We start from the raw sequence: 15,555 nt of genomic DNA, 5'->3' as shown, positions 1-15,555 counted from the left end.
GTAAGATTCTTCCTCACTCCAGCATGTTGCATTTAAGATCACCGAATCCCATAAACATAGTCTGCAGCATTGCCATCATAAGTCAGGATGAGACAAGGCACTGCTTATTTTAAAATGTCCCACAAAAGGCCGAAGCTGGTTTGGCTCATTGGATAGAGCGTCGGCCTGTGGACTGAAGGGTCCCGGGTTCGATTCCGGTCTAGGGCATGTACCTTGGTTGCGGGCACATCCCCAGTAGGAGATGTGCAGGAGGCAGCTGATCGATGTTTCTCTCTCATCGATGTTTCTGACTCTCTATCTCTCTCCCTTCCTCTCTGTAAAAAATCAATAAAATATATTTAAAAAAAAAAATAAATAAAATAAAATGTCCCACAAAAGGTGACAAGACTGTTTCCAGGAGCTCAGGGCAAATGCGGAGAGGGCACCCCACGCCATGTTCCGCTGCACCCACTCCAATAGTAAGGGGCACAAGCACACTCAGCATCCTTCTAGTGAAAAAGTAGCTCCAAGCAGTCCTCCCATTTCCAGCCTGAAAATTTGCAACAGGGCACCAAACCCCGTCTCGGCTTCCTCTGGCTCCACAGCAGGACCACAGAGCAGGAGGGAGGCTGAAACCACAGACATGGATTGTCTCACTGTCGGGAGGGTGAAGGCCAAAGTCCAGGGGTCAGCAGCGTTGGCTCCTGCAGGCCGAGGCAGAACAGGTTCCATGCCTCCCAGGCTCCACGGCTCGCTGGTGGTCTTTAGTGGTCTTTAGTGGTCCATGGCTTATGGACATATCCCTCCATCTCTGCCTTCGTGTTCACCTGACCATCTCCTGGCGTGTGCCTCTGAGCCCAAGTTTGCCTTCTTACAGGAACACTGGCTAGACAGGATATCACTTCCTCTTACCTAATTACACGCGCAACCACCCTACTTCCCAATACAGTCACATTCTGAGGTATCCGGGTTAGGACTTCAACACATGGATTTTGGGAAGATGCAATCCCACCCGTATCAAATTCCTAAAACACAAGTTACAGTCAGTGATCCAGACCGGCCCAACACCCTACCCAACTTCACCACCGTCACAACCAAGGTTGCAAATTCTCAGATAGAAGCAAACTCCAGGTGATCGGCACGGGTGCTTTGAGAAGAAGTAGATGGGAATGTTCCATTCATTGTTCCCAGAGAGTTACCTGCCTGGCAGATGAGTCATTTAGATCACCCCCACCTCTTCCATGAACCGTGAGTCTCGGCTGGAGGGCCGTGCCCTTTGAAGTCCTAGCAGCAGGATCAGGATGTAGATGTGACGGGGGTTAAACACCCAGCCCCCTAGCTCTCTAAGGCAGGCGATGCCACTTTCAGGAGCGTGTGAAGGGACCCAACGTACAGCTGTAGAGCCTTCGAGTTCCTCCTGCAAAGTGCGAGCACCTCTCCATAGGCAGTTTTCAGCCCTGCAGCAACTAGCTATTCCAGCCGCCAGGGCTTCCGCAGGATCACCACCAGAGGGCAGGCCATTAAAACGTTCCTGTTGAAGCCAGTTCTGCAAAAGCAAAACCGAAGACACGATAAACTCCCGATTTAAAAGGTTGTCTTTCTCCCACATAGAATGCAACTACGCCTCAAACACAGGGCAACAACATGGGAAGCGCTGCCTTGTTTGCACACCGCGGTGTCCGGACTACGCTAGTGAAGTGTAAAGCCCGGGAACTCACCCTCTCCCGGCAGGCCTGCTTCGGGCGGGCGGAGGGCTCCTGGCAGTGGAGGAATCAGGGCTTTGCTTTGGGTTCAGGGACCCCAGGAGCGGCCTAACCCAGGCATCGTCTTGGGGCCGCCCGCTGACAAGAGACCTGCTCAGCATGAACAGGCCACAGGGAGTGTATTTAATTCCTCCACTTAAAGAAGTCCTCCAAACTAACTTGATCAACTTTACTTCGTCACCAACCCTTCCAAAAAGAAAGGCTCAGGCCATTCTAAAGATGGCTTTGCGCTTCTCTTCAGAGTCCGGCTTCTCTTCTCCGCCCCCTGCCCCCACCCAGGTACCTCCGCCCTGTCTGTTGTCACATAAACATCTCTGTAGATGTCACCATGGGTCCCTATTCCCAGGCAAACACCGCATTCTCCTCCTCATTCCAGGACCAGGCTTCCCGCTGCGGAGAGGGCTCGCTGGGGAGTGCGGGCCAGCGCTCGCGGAGAGCTTCCCGTTCCTCCTCCGAGTCGGAACAGGCTTCGCTAGGGAAGGGGGGCTTCGTGGAATAAAGGACCCAGAGGGCCGGGAGGGCCAGCCAGGCCCCTGGCTCCTCATTGTCCAGCCACTTCCCAGGGCTCCCATCCCAGCGGCGGGCAGCAGCCCTGAGAGGAGCTCCAGAAACTGCAGAGCAAGCGTCCCTGCCCAGCACGCACAGGGCCTGCGAGGAACACTGTGCAAAACAAGAAAAAGCCAAGACGCGTCTCAGAGTCCTGAGAGCAGAAGGAGGGGGCCCGCGGCGGGGAGAAGGCTGGAACAAAAGTGAGAGGTTCATTCCTGGGTAGAAAGAAGAAAACAAAGATCTCCTTTTTTTCAAGTGTTTCATGATGCAAAATTCTTCTTTTTAATCCCTGTGTTCATTCTTAAAAACACTATTAGATATTTTTAAATCATGGAGGCAATGATGTTGGTGGTAACCAGTCACACAACAGAGATATCAATTGAATAATCCTCCTCCAAGCCTACCTGCACAGAGGAAACTTCCTATAAGTTCTGAGTTCAAGACAAAGCATCCCTTTACTTCTTTTTCTCAAAATGTATTTTTATTGATTTCAGAGAGGAAGAGACAGACAGAAACATCAATGAGGAGAGAGAATCACTGATCGGCTGCCTCCTGCAGGCCCCACACTGGGGATCGAGCCTGCAACCGGGGCATATGCCCTGACCGGGAATCGAGCCAGTGACCTCCTGGTTCATAGGTTGATGCTCAACCACTGAGCCACACCAGCCAGGCTGAATCCCTTACTTCTGAGCTGTAATATTTCTCCTTTCTGGGCCTAGAGTTTGCCAAGAGCAAGAAGGACAAACAGCCTCCCGTACATAAGATATCTCTCCAGCACAGTGAAGAAAACTCAAGAAATGGGGACTCGTGACCTCCCATTACCACAGATACACTCCCCTAAAGTCAAAGTAACATTTGTGGTCTCAAGTATCCAGGGGTATGAGGCAAACGTTTCCCAAACCAGTCCTGACACAGGGTCGGAGTCTGAAAATACTGTGTGAACCTTAAAATGTTGTTTTCATTTAATCTATGAAGAAAATCCCTGACAGTTCTAAAGACAGAAGTCTCCTTCTGCGGTGATAATTCAAAATAAAAGTTAAGTCAGCATTTCTCCAAGGGGCTAAGATTCCTGCTCTAAGAGACTACTAGAAATTATTTTCTTAGAAAAAGGTTGTGAATATTATCAACATTTACCTAGGCCCATGTGAGTCCTCATCCTCACTGTGCATTAAATTTTCAATGGGACTTTTGTAAACATATAGGCTCTCTGGAAAAACTAAATTAAAAAAATATATATATAGGCTCTGGCTCCCCCACCACAGAACTGCTAGGGGCAAGGCCTGATGATCTGCATGCCACGTGGTCTCTGGGAGGCTGTGAGCAGCAATGGCCTTAGGAACAGAGATTCCTACACACCCCGCTCTGCCTGTCTCCTATTAGCCGGCAGCACCAAGAGACCTTTCCCTTCCAATCACAAGATGTTCCCTGTCCCTTCCCCCAAGAGAACCAAACCAGAGCGGGGGTTCTCAAATTGTGCTCTCAAAACACATGGCAACAGCGTCGCCAGCAAACCATCACCGAGAACCAGTCAGAACAGCACCTTCTCAACCTCCCCTCCCCAGAAGGACTAAATCAGGAATTCAGTCTGGGAACAGGCAGACACAGCCATCTGGGTTTCCACAAGCCACCGGGGATTCTGACGCGGCTGCTGAGGTTTGGGAACCACCGCATTCGAGACTTTTGCGATTTCAAGAGAGAAGCAATGAAGACAGACATAACCCCACGTAAGGTAGAACCAAGTTTATTAATGACAGCCTTTATTACAACCACTCTCAAGTGTAAAAAATAAAGGGTGGTTCCTTAAAATTTAAAACTCACTTGGACTTCCGTTTGGCCTTTCACTGGATGTGCCGAAGGGGGGAATCTTGCCCGGTTCTGAATCAACTGGTCAGAGGGAGTTCCCTGGAGGATGAGGTAATGAACAGGAAGGACAAGCGTTCCAACCGGAGAGCTGACTCCGTGTTGGAATGACATCACAGGACAACGTGGTGGGGCCGAGACGAGATAAAATCATCTCACAGCTGGAGCACGGGATGGACATCGCTAACGATACAGAGACACACACACTCACATGCAGAGTCAGACACACCCAACCCCGGAGACCAGGTATTGTCAACTGCAGTCCTCCCTCAGAGCAGACCCACACGTGCACCAACCGCAGCGATGCACCAGGGGGCGGGTGCAGAAAGCCTTGCTCAAGTTCACAAAGTACCTCGCCGGCTGCCCAGCGATGCGTTGGAGAACGTGTCATCACCGTGGAACACGCCTGTGGTTTTCCCAGCGCTCCACAGACTATACCTGCTCCCCGGGAGAGTGACATCCCGGTAGATGAGGTTGGATTAAAATCTGGGGGCAAAACGGGTCCCTCCCACCTGGAGGTGGGCCAAGGTGGGTGGCAGCACCTGGAGGTGGTTTTCCTCTCAGACTCAGAACACCTGCCCGCCAATGTCCCCCCTCGGAGTATTTGTGCTTTATCGCCATCCTGATGGTTAGCCTGCACTACGAGAACAGAAAGAGCTCTGCCCACTCACTCTTCTCTTTAAAAAAAAACAACCAAAACTAAAACCAGAAGAGGGAAAAACCCCACTAGAAGCTTTCTGATGTGTCAGGGTTGTTTTGGAAAGGGGTTCACTTCCATTCCAGGAGAGAGGGGGGCAGGACGCAGCGGAGACCATGGCGACCCGTATGGCTGAGCGATTGCTGAGTCCATGGAAGCATCTCACGGGCCCAGCTGGCCCCTTCCCAGCCAGGCGAAACCACCACCCCTCTCAGGGTGTGAACCCACCCAGTGCTGACCACGCCACACCACACCTATCAATGTTGTCGGAGAGATGGCAGGAGGAAAGAATGGTGGATTCAGATTCACAGGTCATGCGGGGAGATTACACACACAAAATTAATATTCGAGCTTGTAAGGAAACACTTAAAAAATTAACAGAAACGGCAGCTTTTGGGGAGTCTAAAACAAAAAAAGGCAAGAAAAAAAAAAGCCAAAGCCGCAGAGTTTCTGAAGAATCCGACACCTACTTGAGTGGCTGGGGTGAGGGTGTATCCAACTAATACCTCCATGAGCCTCATTTTCTCCTTGGATGTCACAGGTAAATAAATCGCAGGCCCCTTAGAAAAAAGATCTGTCCTGCTGAATTCCAGTCTCACGGGGTGCTCCCAGGGTCTGCTCAGTGCACGCGAAATACACTTCTCTCATCAGGAGGCCCAATGTGCCCGCTCGTCACTTGCTGAACTCGATCTCGAAATCTGATCCCAAGGACAAGCTGTTTTCTCCCTGGGACGCGAGTTGTCGCAGTTCCTTGCGATGTCCAGTGAAGGGACGCCAGTGGCCCAGCCCTCACAGGGCAGGGGCTGGGTTTCAGGAAAGATCACATCTTCAGGCCACGGCGTGAGGAAGGGCAACGCTGCCTCTCCCAGCCCTCCAATCGCTCCCGTGGAGAACAAGGCTTTCCCACACATTCAAGTACATACGGGTTCCCCACCCTCCCTTTTCCTCTTTTTTTGGTTAAGGATCCAACCATCCATAAATTCATGGCTACAGTAGAGATTCACGGCGCAACGACTTGCATACTGGTTATTGTTTCTTTAATTCTGTCAGTAAGCAGCATTTCTCAGCTTCACCCCCCAAAACAAGTTCTTGGCAGCTCCGTCAGGTGGGATTGCAGGATGCCCCTGTGACTGCTCCGTGCGGCGTGGACGCGGTCAGGCCGCTGGAGGGTGCGGGAGGCTGGGTGTCCAGTGTTCTGCGGTGGTGGCAGGCGCTCTGCTCTACCAACTGGCCCTGACAGCTTCAATGTCGCTCACCAGGTTCTGGGCCAGGCATATCCCAAAAATCTGAGAAAGGAAGAAAAAGAGTCAAACAGTGAAACTCTGAACATCATTAGGCTTTTCCTTGGCCAATGAATCCTATTTTTCTTTTTTAAATATATTTTTATGGATTTCAGAGAGAGGAAGGGAGAAGGAGAGGGAAATAAAAACACCAATGATGAGAAAGAATCATTGATCAGCTGCCTCTTGCACACCCCCTGCTGGAGATCGAGCCCACAACCTGGGCATGTGCCCTGACTGGGAATCAAACCTCGACCTTCTGGTTCATGGGTCAATACTCAACCACTGAGCCACGCTGGCCGGGCTGAATCTGATTTTCCTTATCTTTGATCTTTTAAATTGATATATAATTCATATACTATAAAATCCATTCCTTTAAAGTGCATAATTCAGTGGTTTTTAGTGTACTCACAGGGATATGCAACTATGACCACTATCTGTTTCCCATACATCTCATCACCCCAGAAAGAAACTGTACCCATTAGCAGTCATTCTCATGCCCCCCATCTCCACAGTCCTGCCAACCACTAATCTACTTCCTTTGAATTTGCTCATTCTGGACATTTCATATAAATGGGATCATATAACATCTGGCCTTTTGTGTCAGTCCGCTTTCACATAGCAAAGTGTATTCAAGGTCCATGTTGTAACATGTACCAGTAGTCAATCCTTTTGATGGTTTGAGTAATATTCCATTATATGGATAAACCATATTTTGTTTTTCCATTCAGCAGGTGATGGGCATCTGTAGTGTTTCCTTTTTTGGGCTCTTATGAATAATATCACTATGAACATCTGTATATACGTTTTTGGGTGAACACATGTTTTTAATTCTCTGGGGTACATACCTCAGAATAGAATTGCGGGATCATATGGTAACTGTAATTTTCTGAGGAATTGCCAATTGTTTTCCGTACAGGCCGCATCATTTTCATTCCCTTCAGTGATGTGTGAGGGTTCCAATTTCTTCACATCCTCGATAACTCATTATTATCTTCCTTTATCATTACAGTTCACCCCTGAGCAACATGGGGGTTACGGGTGCTGTAATCCCATGCAGTTGAAAAATCCGCACATCACTAGTCAGTTTTCTGCATACTCAGATTCCCAACCTCAGCCAATTGAACTACATAGATCAACTGAACTGTGGTCAGTTGAAAAAAAAAATGTGCTTATGAGTGGACCCACACAGGTGAAACCCATGTTGTTCGAGGGCCAACTGTATGTCCATCCTGCTGTGTGTGAAGTGGTAGATATCTCACTGTGGTTTTTATTCGAATTTCCCTAACAATGGTGGCATTCTATCTCTTCATGTGCTTACTAGCCATTTGTATCTTCTCTGGAGACATGGCTATTCAAATTCTTTGCCCATCTTTAAATTGGGTTTGACTTTTTAACTGTTGAGTTGTTTTTTGTACAGTCCAGATACTTGACACTTACCAGATATAATGATTTGCAAATATTTTCTTCCATTTTGTGGGTTGTCATTTCATTTTCTTAGTATTTTTAGCACAGTTTTTAATTTTGACAAAGTCCAATTGGTCTATTTCTTTGGTTGCTTGTACTTGTAGTGTCATGTCTAAGAAAACCACCTACTCCTGGGACGCAAAGAGCAACACCTATACTTTCTCCTACACCTGTACTTTCTCCTAAGTTTTATAGTTTTAGCTCTTATATTTTGGTCTTTGGTCTATTTTGAGTTAATTTTCATGTATGGTGTGAGGTAGGAGTTCAAATTTATTCTTTTGCATATACATAGATAGTTGGTCCAGCACCATTTATTGAAAAGACTATTTTTGCCCCAGTGAACGAACAGTCTTGATTCCCTTGTCAAAAATCTACTGACCATCGATGCGTGGGTTTACTTCTGGACTTTCTATTCTTTTCCCACTGATCTATATGCCAACCTTATGCCAGGAGGCACTATCTTGATGCCTGCACCTTTGAAGTAAGTCTGGAATTGGGAAGTGTGAATTCTCCAAATTCGTTCTTTTTCAAGTTTGTTTTTGCTTTTCTGGGTCCCTTGCATTTCCATATGAATTTTAGGATCAACTTGTCCATTTTTGAAAAAAAAATAAAAAAGGCAGTTTGAATGCAGAGATTGCACTGAATCTGTAGATGGATTTGAGGCGTACTGCCACATTAGCGATAGTAAGCCTTTCAGTCCATGAGTATGGGAAGGCTTTCCATTATTTACGTCTTCTTTCGTTTCTTTCAACCACCGCGCCGCATTTGGGCTCAAAGAAAAGTATCACATCTCCACCGGATGAAAAAGTTAGCACTTGGGACTGCCCAGGAGGAAAAGTGGGCACTCCTTTCCCTCACTAGCACTCTGGGAAGGTGGGCCAGAGGCAGAAAGGGACACAGCATGTTTGTAAAAATCCAAAAAAACCTTAACCTCACCACTTGGATTTGCTTTTGACCATTCCTGTCTGCCCAGCTGGCACACACAATCCTCAGAATTAATTATTGAGCCCATGGAAATGCACTGACCCAATCAACATCTCCATCTTCAAAAGGAAAAAAAACAAACAAACCAGTTTCCTAATGTATTTTAGGATAGAGTTGCATCTAAAATCAGAGCTTTAATAAAATACCACATAATTTGGGTCTGTTTCCTAGCCCCTCCAATTGTGTCTTAAATACTGGGCCATTAAGGTGATCCGGCAAAGTGCCTGGCCTGGTGAGGATTCTCCCGGGGCATCGCTTCCCGTGACGTCCAGGAAGGAGCCCGGCCTTACCTGTAGCAACGCAATGCCTATGAACACACCGGCCACGATGGTTAAATTGTCCTGCAGCCACTTCTCAAACTGGGGCACGCAGCCTTTCGTGTAGATTACGATCTGCTGGTCGACCTCCTTCACAAGGGAAGAGGAGAACACAGCGTCAGCACGCAAGTTCCAAGGCTCCTCCAACACCCCGTGCGCCAAGCGACAAGATGGTACCCACTTACTGGTTTCTGCCTGGCATCATAGCCACACTGAGTGTTGATGACATCTTCCTGGTGGGGAAAGAAAACAGGACAGTGACAGTCACGCCGGTTAGAAGCCCACTCAGGGTAATACAATGTGCATCGGGCATGCAGATGGACCGGGCGCCTCAGTAAGCACTCTGATACATTACCCCATGTCATTATTTTAACAATCCTCAGAAATAGGTATTAAAATATGCCCTTTTCCAAATGAGGAAAACAGAAGCTCAGGAAATACCAGAAGGAGAGCAAGCCCATTCTGTGGGAGGTACAGGATTCAGAGCTGACAGCCTCAATACGTTTATGGTGTTTAGGGAACTGAAGACAGATAAAAACCATGCTGAATGGGCATAATGACTGGCTTTGTTTTTGCTCTCTTTGGTGGGAGGGGGAGAAGGACTTCTACTTTTTAATATGTATATTTCTATGTTATTTAAATGAGTTTTCAATGAGAATACGTGGCTTCATTAAAAACAGAACAACACCCTAGTCACATATCACATGGACACATGTTCTGACATCCGACAGCCCTGATTAGAAATGCGAATTCCCCTCTTTTAGGCTTGTTTTTTCCCCCCTCTGCAGGGGCTGGGTGGAAATTGTTAGCTTGGCATTTATGGAATGAGATACCTCTACCCAGAGGATCTGTCGCTGAAAGGGGAGACATGATGCCTTCTGAGAACTTCGGAGTCTGTCTGATGGAATGTTAACACAGGGCAGAACGGGAGACAGAGCAGCTGGCATCGGCCGGCCAGCGCGAGGCTGCCTGAGCAGGCACTCTTGCCTTTGGGCCTCCTCAGAGGAAAGGGAGAAACCAGCCAGTGGGGAAGGTCAGCTGTCCTGGTGAGATACCAGAGCAGCGAGCACAGGCCTTCCTGATTCTCAGTCTCTTCAGACCAAGAGTAACAGCCCAGGCTGACCCCCACCAGGGGCGATGGGCGATGGGCAGGCTGCGGGGAACTTCTGCTTCCCCACCCCAAGGCCACGCCCCTTTTGAAGAGCTGCACACCCTCTACCTTCCAGGGGGAAATGGCCATGAACTCATCAGTGCCCACTCGAATCTGCATGATGGGGGCAAGGACAGCTCTGAGGGTGCACGCTTGGGGACTGACAGGCTACAAATGAATCTGGGCAGCTATGGTCTTCCCGCATAGCATTCTTGTCTCAAACTCTTCTATTCCAATGTGTCCCCCACAACTAAGTCGGGAAGAAGAGGGTTACTAACCGCAACCCAATGAGAGAGCTCCCAGGTGAGCCTATAAAGAAGGAACAACAAGCTGCCTGAGTCTGACACTCAGCGCCAACACTAGCTGGCGATGTGAGCTTGGGTAGGGACTTAAAACCCAGGGGCCTCGATGTCACCTAAAAAGGGAAGATAATGTTGGTATCTGCTGGCAGGAATGTTCCGGACTTCAATGAGCCAAGGCACACAAAGGCTCAGAACTGGAGCGATGATCACTCCTACTGGGAAGAACTGAGCCCTATAGCCCCTGCAGGAGCGACAATCAGGACTACGCAGGTAAGAGGTTTCCAGAAGAATACCACCCCTCTGCCCATCCCACACAGCGTCCCGGGTGATGCGGGAGCAGGCGGGCCATGTGCTGCCCCCACTTACTGCGGGATCTTTAGTACAGCAGGAGAATGGCACGCCGCACCTCTCCCGACTTGCATTGGAATCTGTGCAATTGAAGTAAATATTTAGGTTCCAATCATCAGCTCCAAAAGCCCCACAGCACTGCCACTAGAGCAAACAGGAGAGAATTAGAACACCTCCACCTGGAGGCCACCGGGCGCTGCACCCACACCCGCCCCAACGGCCCACACCCCGTCCTGCCGGCTCCCTCCCTCCCTCCGTCTCAGAATTTATTTTTATACCAGACTGAACCCACGCAGCCCCCATCAAAGCCTCCAAAATAACGCAGGCGGAAGGTTTGTAAGGGTGCGTGGGCATGTGATTTGGAAGGTCGATGAGACCCATGGTGTTAGGTGGTGGTGGTGGGGGTGCAGGAGTTGATAGCAGGGCTCCCTTAGAACAGGGTAGAGTTAGTTTGAGTGCATGTGGGAACATTCTAGAAGGATAGGACACTAAACAGCAGTGTCCAAAGGAGGCGACTGGGGCTGTGGGTGGGATATCGAGAGATTTCCTTTTTTACAATTTTGATATCTACACCTTAATGGTTTTTAAAAAATCTGTTTTATTGCTGTATCACTAACATACAATCAACTGCACATAAAGTGTCCAATTTGATCATTTTTGACATATGTATACATCATGAAACCATCACCACAATCAAAATCCTGAACACACCCATTACTCCCCCCCCCCCCCCCCCCCATAAGTCTTAGAGGCTGACTTCTCATTACATATCTGTTAGGAATCTGTTTAAACAAGAGCAGGTATTTACATTTTCAAAAAATTACTTAAGAATGCAATCGTCTAATTAAAATACAATCATGTTAAATTCCATGGGTCTTACGAGGGGCCTGACACAGAGGCTGGTCACACTGTCTCCTCCCCCCACTGCCCCACGCCCTGCCCCGTGGACTAGCTCCACATCTCCCAGTTAAATAAACATCCAGCCGGGACCACTGGACGGCTTTCAGGACCAGCATCTACTTCAGAACATTCAACTCCACGACAGAAAAAGAAAAATCACATGAAATGACAGTATTTCCCCGTAAAGCAGACAGCATTTCAAGAGAACGTGTATACGCATGTGCGTCCGCCTGATCGGGTTCTCTGAGGGCTGGAGTTGCGCCTCCCAAAGCTGGCTGCACAGCTCCATCAGATTGTCATGCAAACGAGGCAGCAATAATATTTGGCAAGGCGTGAGCCTGCATCCATTATGACCTAACAAAACAGTGAAGTCTGCAGAGGAGATGAAAGGGGGCTTAATTTCACACCCGAATACAGCTCACTCCAGGGCAGTCCTTGCTGCCATGGAACAAAATCAACACAACTTGCTCTGCTCTGAGTGCCTGATGTATGTGGGGGTGTGGGGGTGTGGGGGTTGCCCCCAGGACGAGTGCCGATATAGCCCTCTCCTCCCTTTACCAAAGGGACCCCAGCTCCTCCTGCCATATGCATTAACATCGTGGACACCACGGTCCAGGTCTGCGCAGCTTATCTGATTTTTTCCAATTTTTTAAGTGTCTGCAAATAAGCACCTGTCGGTTTGTAGGACCACAACACCCGAGGCCCATTATGAAACCACCAAGCACATCTTACTCGAGTGTCACAGAATCTCCATGAGTTAAACTGTAGCTTTTATTGTTTCCACGTTCCTGTTGGGGACACAGGCCAAGGTCCTATTACCCCTAAGTCACTTAGCTGATCAGATTTGGGCACCAGATCTGTATCTTCTGAGCTCTGTATATAGGCCATTTTGCATTCTGAGTGGAACAGGGATTCTGCTGCTTCGTTTGCCTTGCAGGGGCCGCCACAGAAATATGTTCTGGGTGGGAGGGGCTCTCTGCACAGGTTCTCCACTTGGTAGAGGCCACCAGGGGGGTGAAACTTGCTCGACTTTCAGTTTCACCCGTACGAGCTATAATACTGAATGGGTCTACGTCAGGGAATTTTGAACAAACACCCTACTGGTGAGGATATTATTCTGAGCTGTGAAGTGTGGAGGATGACTAGAAATGGGCAAGGAACAAGACAGAATCCATATTTAACGCCAAATAAAACGTTAAACCTATAGCAAAGCAATCTTCTTCAAACGTCGGCAGCAAAGGGCAACTGTGATTAGAACCTTCTAGCTCAAGAGTTTCCTTCTTTGTTCCTCTTGGCAGACATGAAGATTAAGTAAAAACAGGCCATTTCCATGTAGAGCACAAATCGTGCAGGTCACAGAACAAGTCAGCAAAGAATAAACAGACAAGCAAACAACCCAAAAGCCACGCAGACCAGTCAGAGGGGTGTCCCAGCTGGCGGGCGCGGAGCCAGGAGGATGCTCTCTGGGGCCATCCTTCCCAGAAGGCTTTCAACTTGAAAAGAAACCAAATTTAAACTTACATATTCCTGGGTGAAGTCTATGAGGTTTTGCAAATCAATGTCATCCCTGTACGCTCTGATGTTGTTGTTTATAAAGAAATACAGCTGGTCTTTGATCCAGTCTTTGAAAACAAATGCCAGGACCCCGGCAGTGAGCTCCAGGAAGAAAATGATGCCCAGGAACACAGAAAACTAAGGCAAAAGACACATAGATGGAGAACAGTTACACCAGCTATCTTGGTCATATACAGTTCAATGGTGCCTTCTAAGAAGGTCTGTGATTACACTGGGTTGGTACACACGTCCAAAGCAGATAACCTTCCGTTTCTTAAGATTCATTAATAAAATATTACACTCCAAGAAAGGACTTTAAAAAAATCATTTCATAATCACATTGTGGGGCTCTGGTGGCTCCATTTGGCAATTAACCAACAAAGCTCATAAGCAAACACAGAAAATAGGCGTTTCTCATTAGAGTCACATTAAGGCCTAAGGAATTTCTCCTGATTAATGTGCTGCCTGCCAGGCCCTGAACAACGGCCCAGCCCCACCTCTAGTAAGCTTCTGCAACACTGAGAAAGAAACTACCCCAATGTTTTAAGATCACCTGTCATTTGTTACTGTAGCCTGGGTCCTGTATGGCTATATTCCTTTTATGGATTCAGACCCTGCTCTAATCCCCCTTCGCACCTGCTCCACAGGGCAAAACGGCACACACGTGCATCTCAGATGAAGAGAACAGAGGGGAAGTGGGGGGCGACTGTGACATGAAAATAATTTCCCATCGAGAAAATAAAACGAAACCACTTTCCCTTGTGAAGCACCAGCCTCGGAATATTTTAAATAACATCAAGATGCCGCTGAAGGGAGACTCCTGGCTCATGCAGATGAGAGGAGTTTAAGAAGGCAGGCGAGAGACCACGGGTAACGTGGGGATGGCCCATGAACTGGAGAAAATTCCCTTCCGTCTAGAACACTCAGCAGAGCCTCACCTTAGTCATATCACCTACCGTCACACCTCCAGTTCTTTCCACTTCCTCCAGCCTCCACATTCTTACCCTTTTCCATTTTAATTTGTTCAAAGAGTTTCTGAGAAATGAGGCTGTGAAGGAGCAGCGTATAAACTGCTAGCAAACTCCTGGTGACGAGGACAGAAAGGCGACCCTGGGCCACCCCTCTCAGCAGAGCTCCGGAGGCGAGGAGGCCGAGGGGCCACAGCTGCTGCTGTGTCTACATCCCGCAGGAGCCCTCAGGCGGCCAACCAGGAGCATACCGCGTGGGGGAGGCACAGAGGAAACGACACAGTTACTTACAATTTACCAAGACTAGGAACAGCCCTGGCCTGTGTGGCTCAGTGCTTGGAGCCTCGGCCAGAGCCCTCAAGGGTCTTGGGTTCCATTCCCAGTCAAGGGCACGTACCTGGGTTTCGGGTTCGATCCCAGGCCCCAGTGATCGGGGCTTGTGTGGAAGGCAACCAATAGATGTATCTGTCTCACACAGATCTTTCTCTCTCTCTCTCTCTCCCCCACCTCCTCCTTTTTACTCTCTCTAAAAAAAAAAAAAAGAAAGAAAGAAAAAAAAATCAATGGAAAAAATATCCTCTGGTGAAGATTAACAAAAACCAACCAAACAAACAAAAAGACTAAAAATGTGTATTCATTCAGCAAACATCTACTGAGCTGGGTGGGCTTTGCAGAAGCAAGGATGAGTAGGCCCATACCCTGCCTCCAAAGAGCCTCTTACAGTAAGGGACGGGGCAGTGAGGTGGGCCACATCGCAGTGTGTATCTGACAGTGTTTGCCCAGGGTGCCAGGTGCTGCTCTGAGAGGGTGGGCATAAGGGGAGGGTGGGGTGAAGAAATAAGCACCTGGCAAAGTCTAGGATCCCAAGGTTTAGGCCCCCATTCTAGGCCCTCCACTCAGCCCTCAGGGTCAGAGCTCCTGGTTATCTGCCCTTGAGCTCACTAGCAGCAGAATCTAAAGAGTTCATTATCATCGCTGGTACCAGGAATTTCAGTGTGAGCTTTCCTCAACCTAGAAAACGGACAAGAAAATGGTCCCTTTTGCTCTTGCATCTCAGGCCATCATGACTGAGGAAGACCCGGAAGCTTCAGGGCCACGGCCGCATCGGCAAGCACAGGAAGCACGGGGTGAGGGGGTAGAGGGGTGCTGCGAGGCAGTGATGGTGGCTTGCATCATCACAGGATCAACTTCGACAGCTCTGGCCCAGGGTCCTTGGGAAAGTTGGTATGAGAATTACCATTTAAAGGGGGAACCAGAGCTCCACAAGCAGCCTATCATCATGAAGGCCAAGTTCATCAGCAGAATAGCTGAGGAGAAGATGAAGGGTGCTGGGGGAGAGGGGGGGTCTGTGTCCTGGTGGCTTGAAGCCACAGAAAGGAAGTTCATTAAATGCTCACACATGGGGGGATGGGGGAATTCTATCACTTTTACTCAATG

General features: G+C 48.6%; 1 protein-coding gene across 1 annotated transcript in view; it reads right to left on the bottom strand.

The window, feature by feature from the left end:
* Positions 1–4,016: 4,016 nt before the first annotated feature.
* Positions 4,017–15,555, bottom strand: part of TSPAN5 (tetraspanin 5) — a 169,970-nt gene continuing 158,431 nt past the window's right edge. The window contains exons 4-8 of the mRNA XM_070392445.1: positions 13,118–13,288; positions 10,715–10,840; positions 9,082–9,129; positions 8,870–8,986; positions 4,017–6,134 (exon numbers count right to left, since the gene is read on the bottom strand). Of these exons, the coding sequence (XP_070248546.1) occupies positions 6,069–6,134; positions 8,870–8,986; positions 9,082–9,129; positions 10,715–10,840; positions 13,118–13,288 (528 nt within the window). The 3' untranslated portion in view covers positions 4,017–6,068. The remainder of the gene's footprint in view (positions 6,135–8,869; positions 8,987–9,081; positions 9,130–10,714; positions 10,841–13,117; positions 13,289–15,555) is intronic.

Source organism: Myotis yumanensis, unplaced genomic scaffold (genome assembly GCF_028538775.1).
Source record: "Myotis yumanensis isolate MYYU_CA2020_CCGP unplaced genomic scaffold, mMyoYum1.0.hap1 SCAF_1, whole genome shotgun sequence".
In the NCBI taxonomy this organism is placed as follows: domain Eukaryota; kingdom Metazoa; phylum Chordata; class Mammalia; order Chiroptera; family Vespertilionidae; genus Myotis; species Myotis yumanensis.
This window is presented reverse-complemented; position numbering and strand designations above follow the sequence as displayed.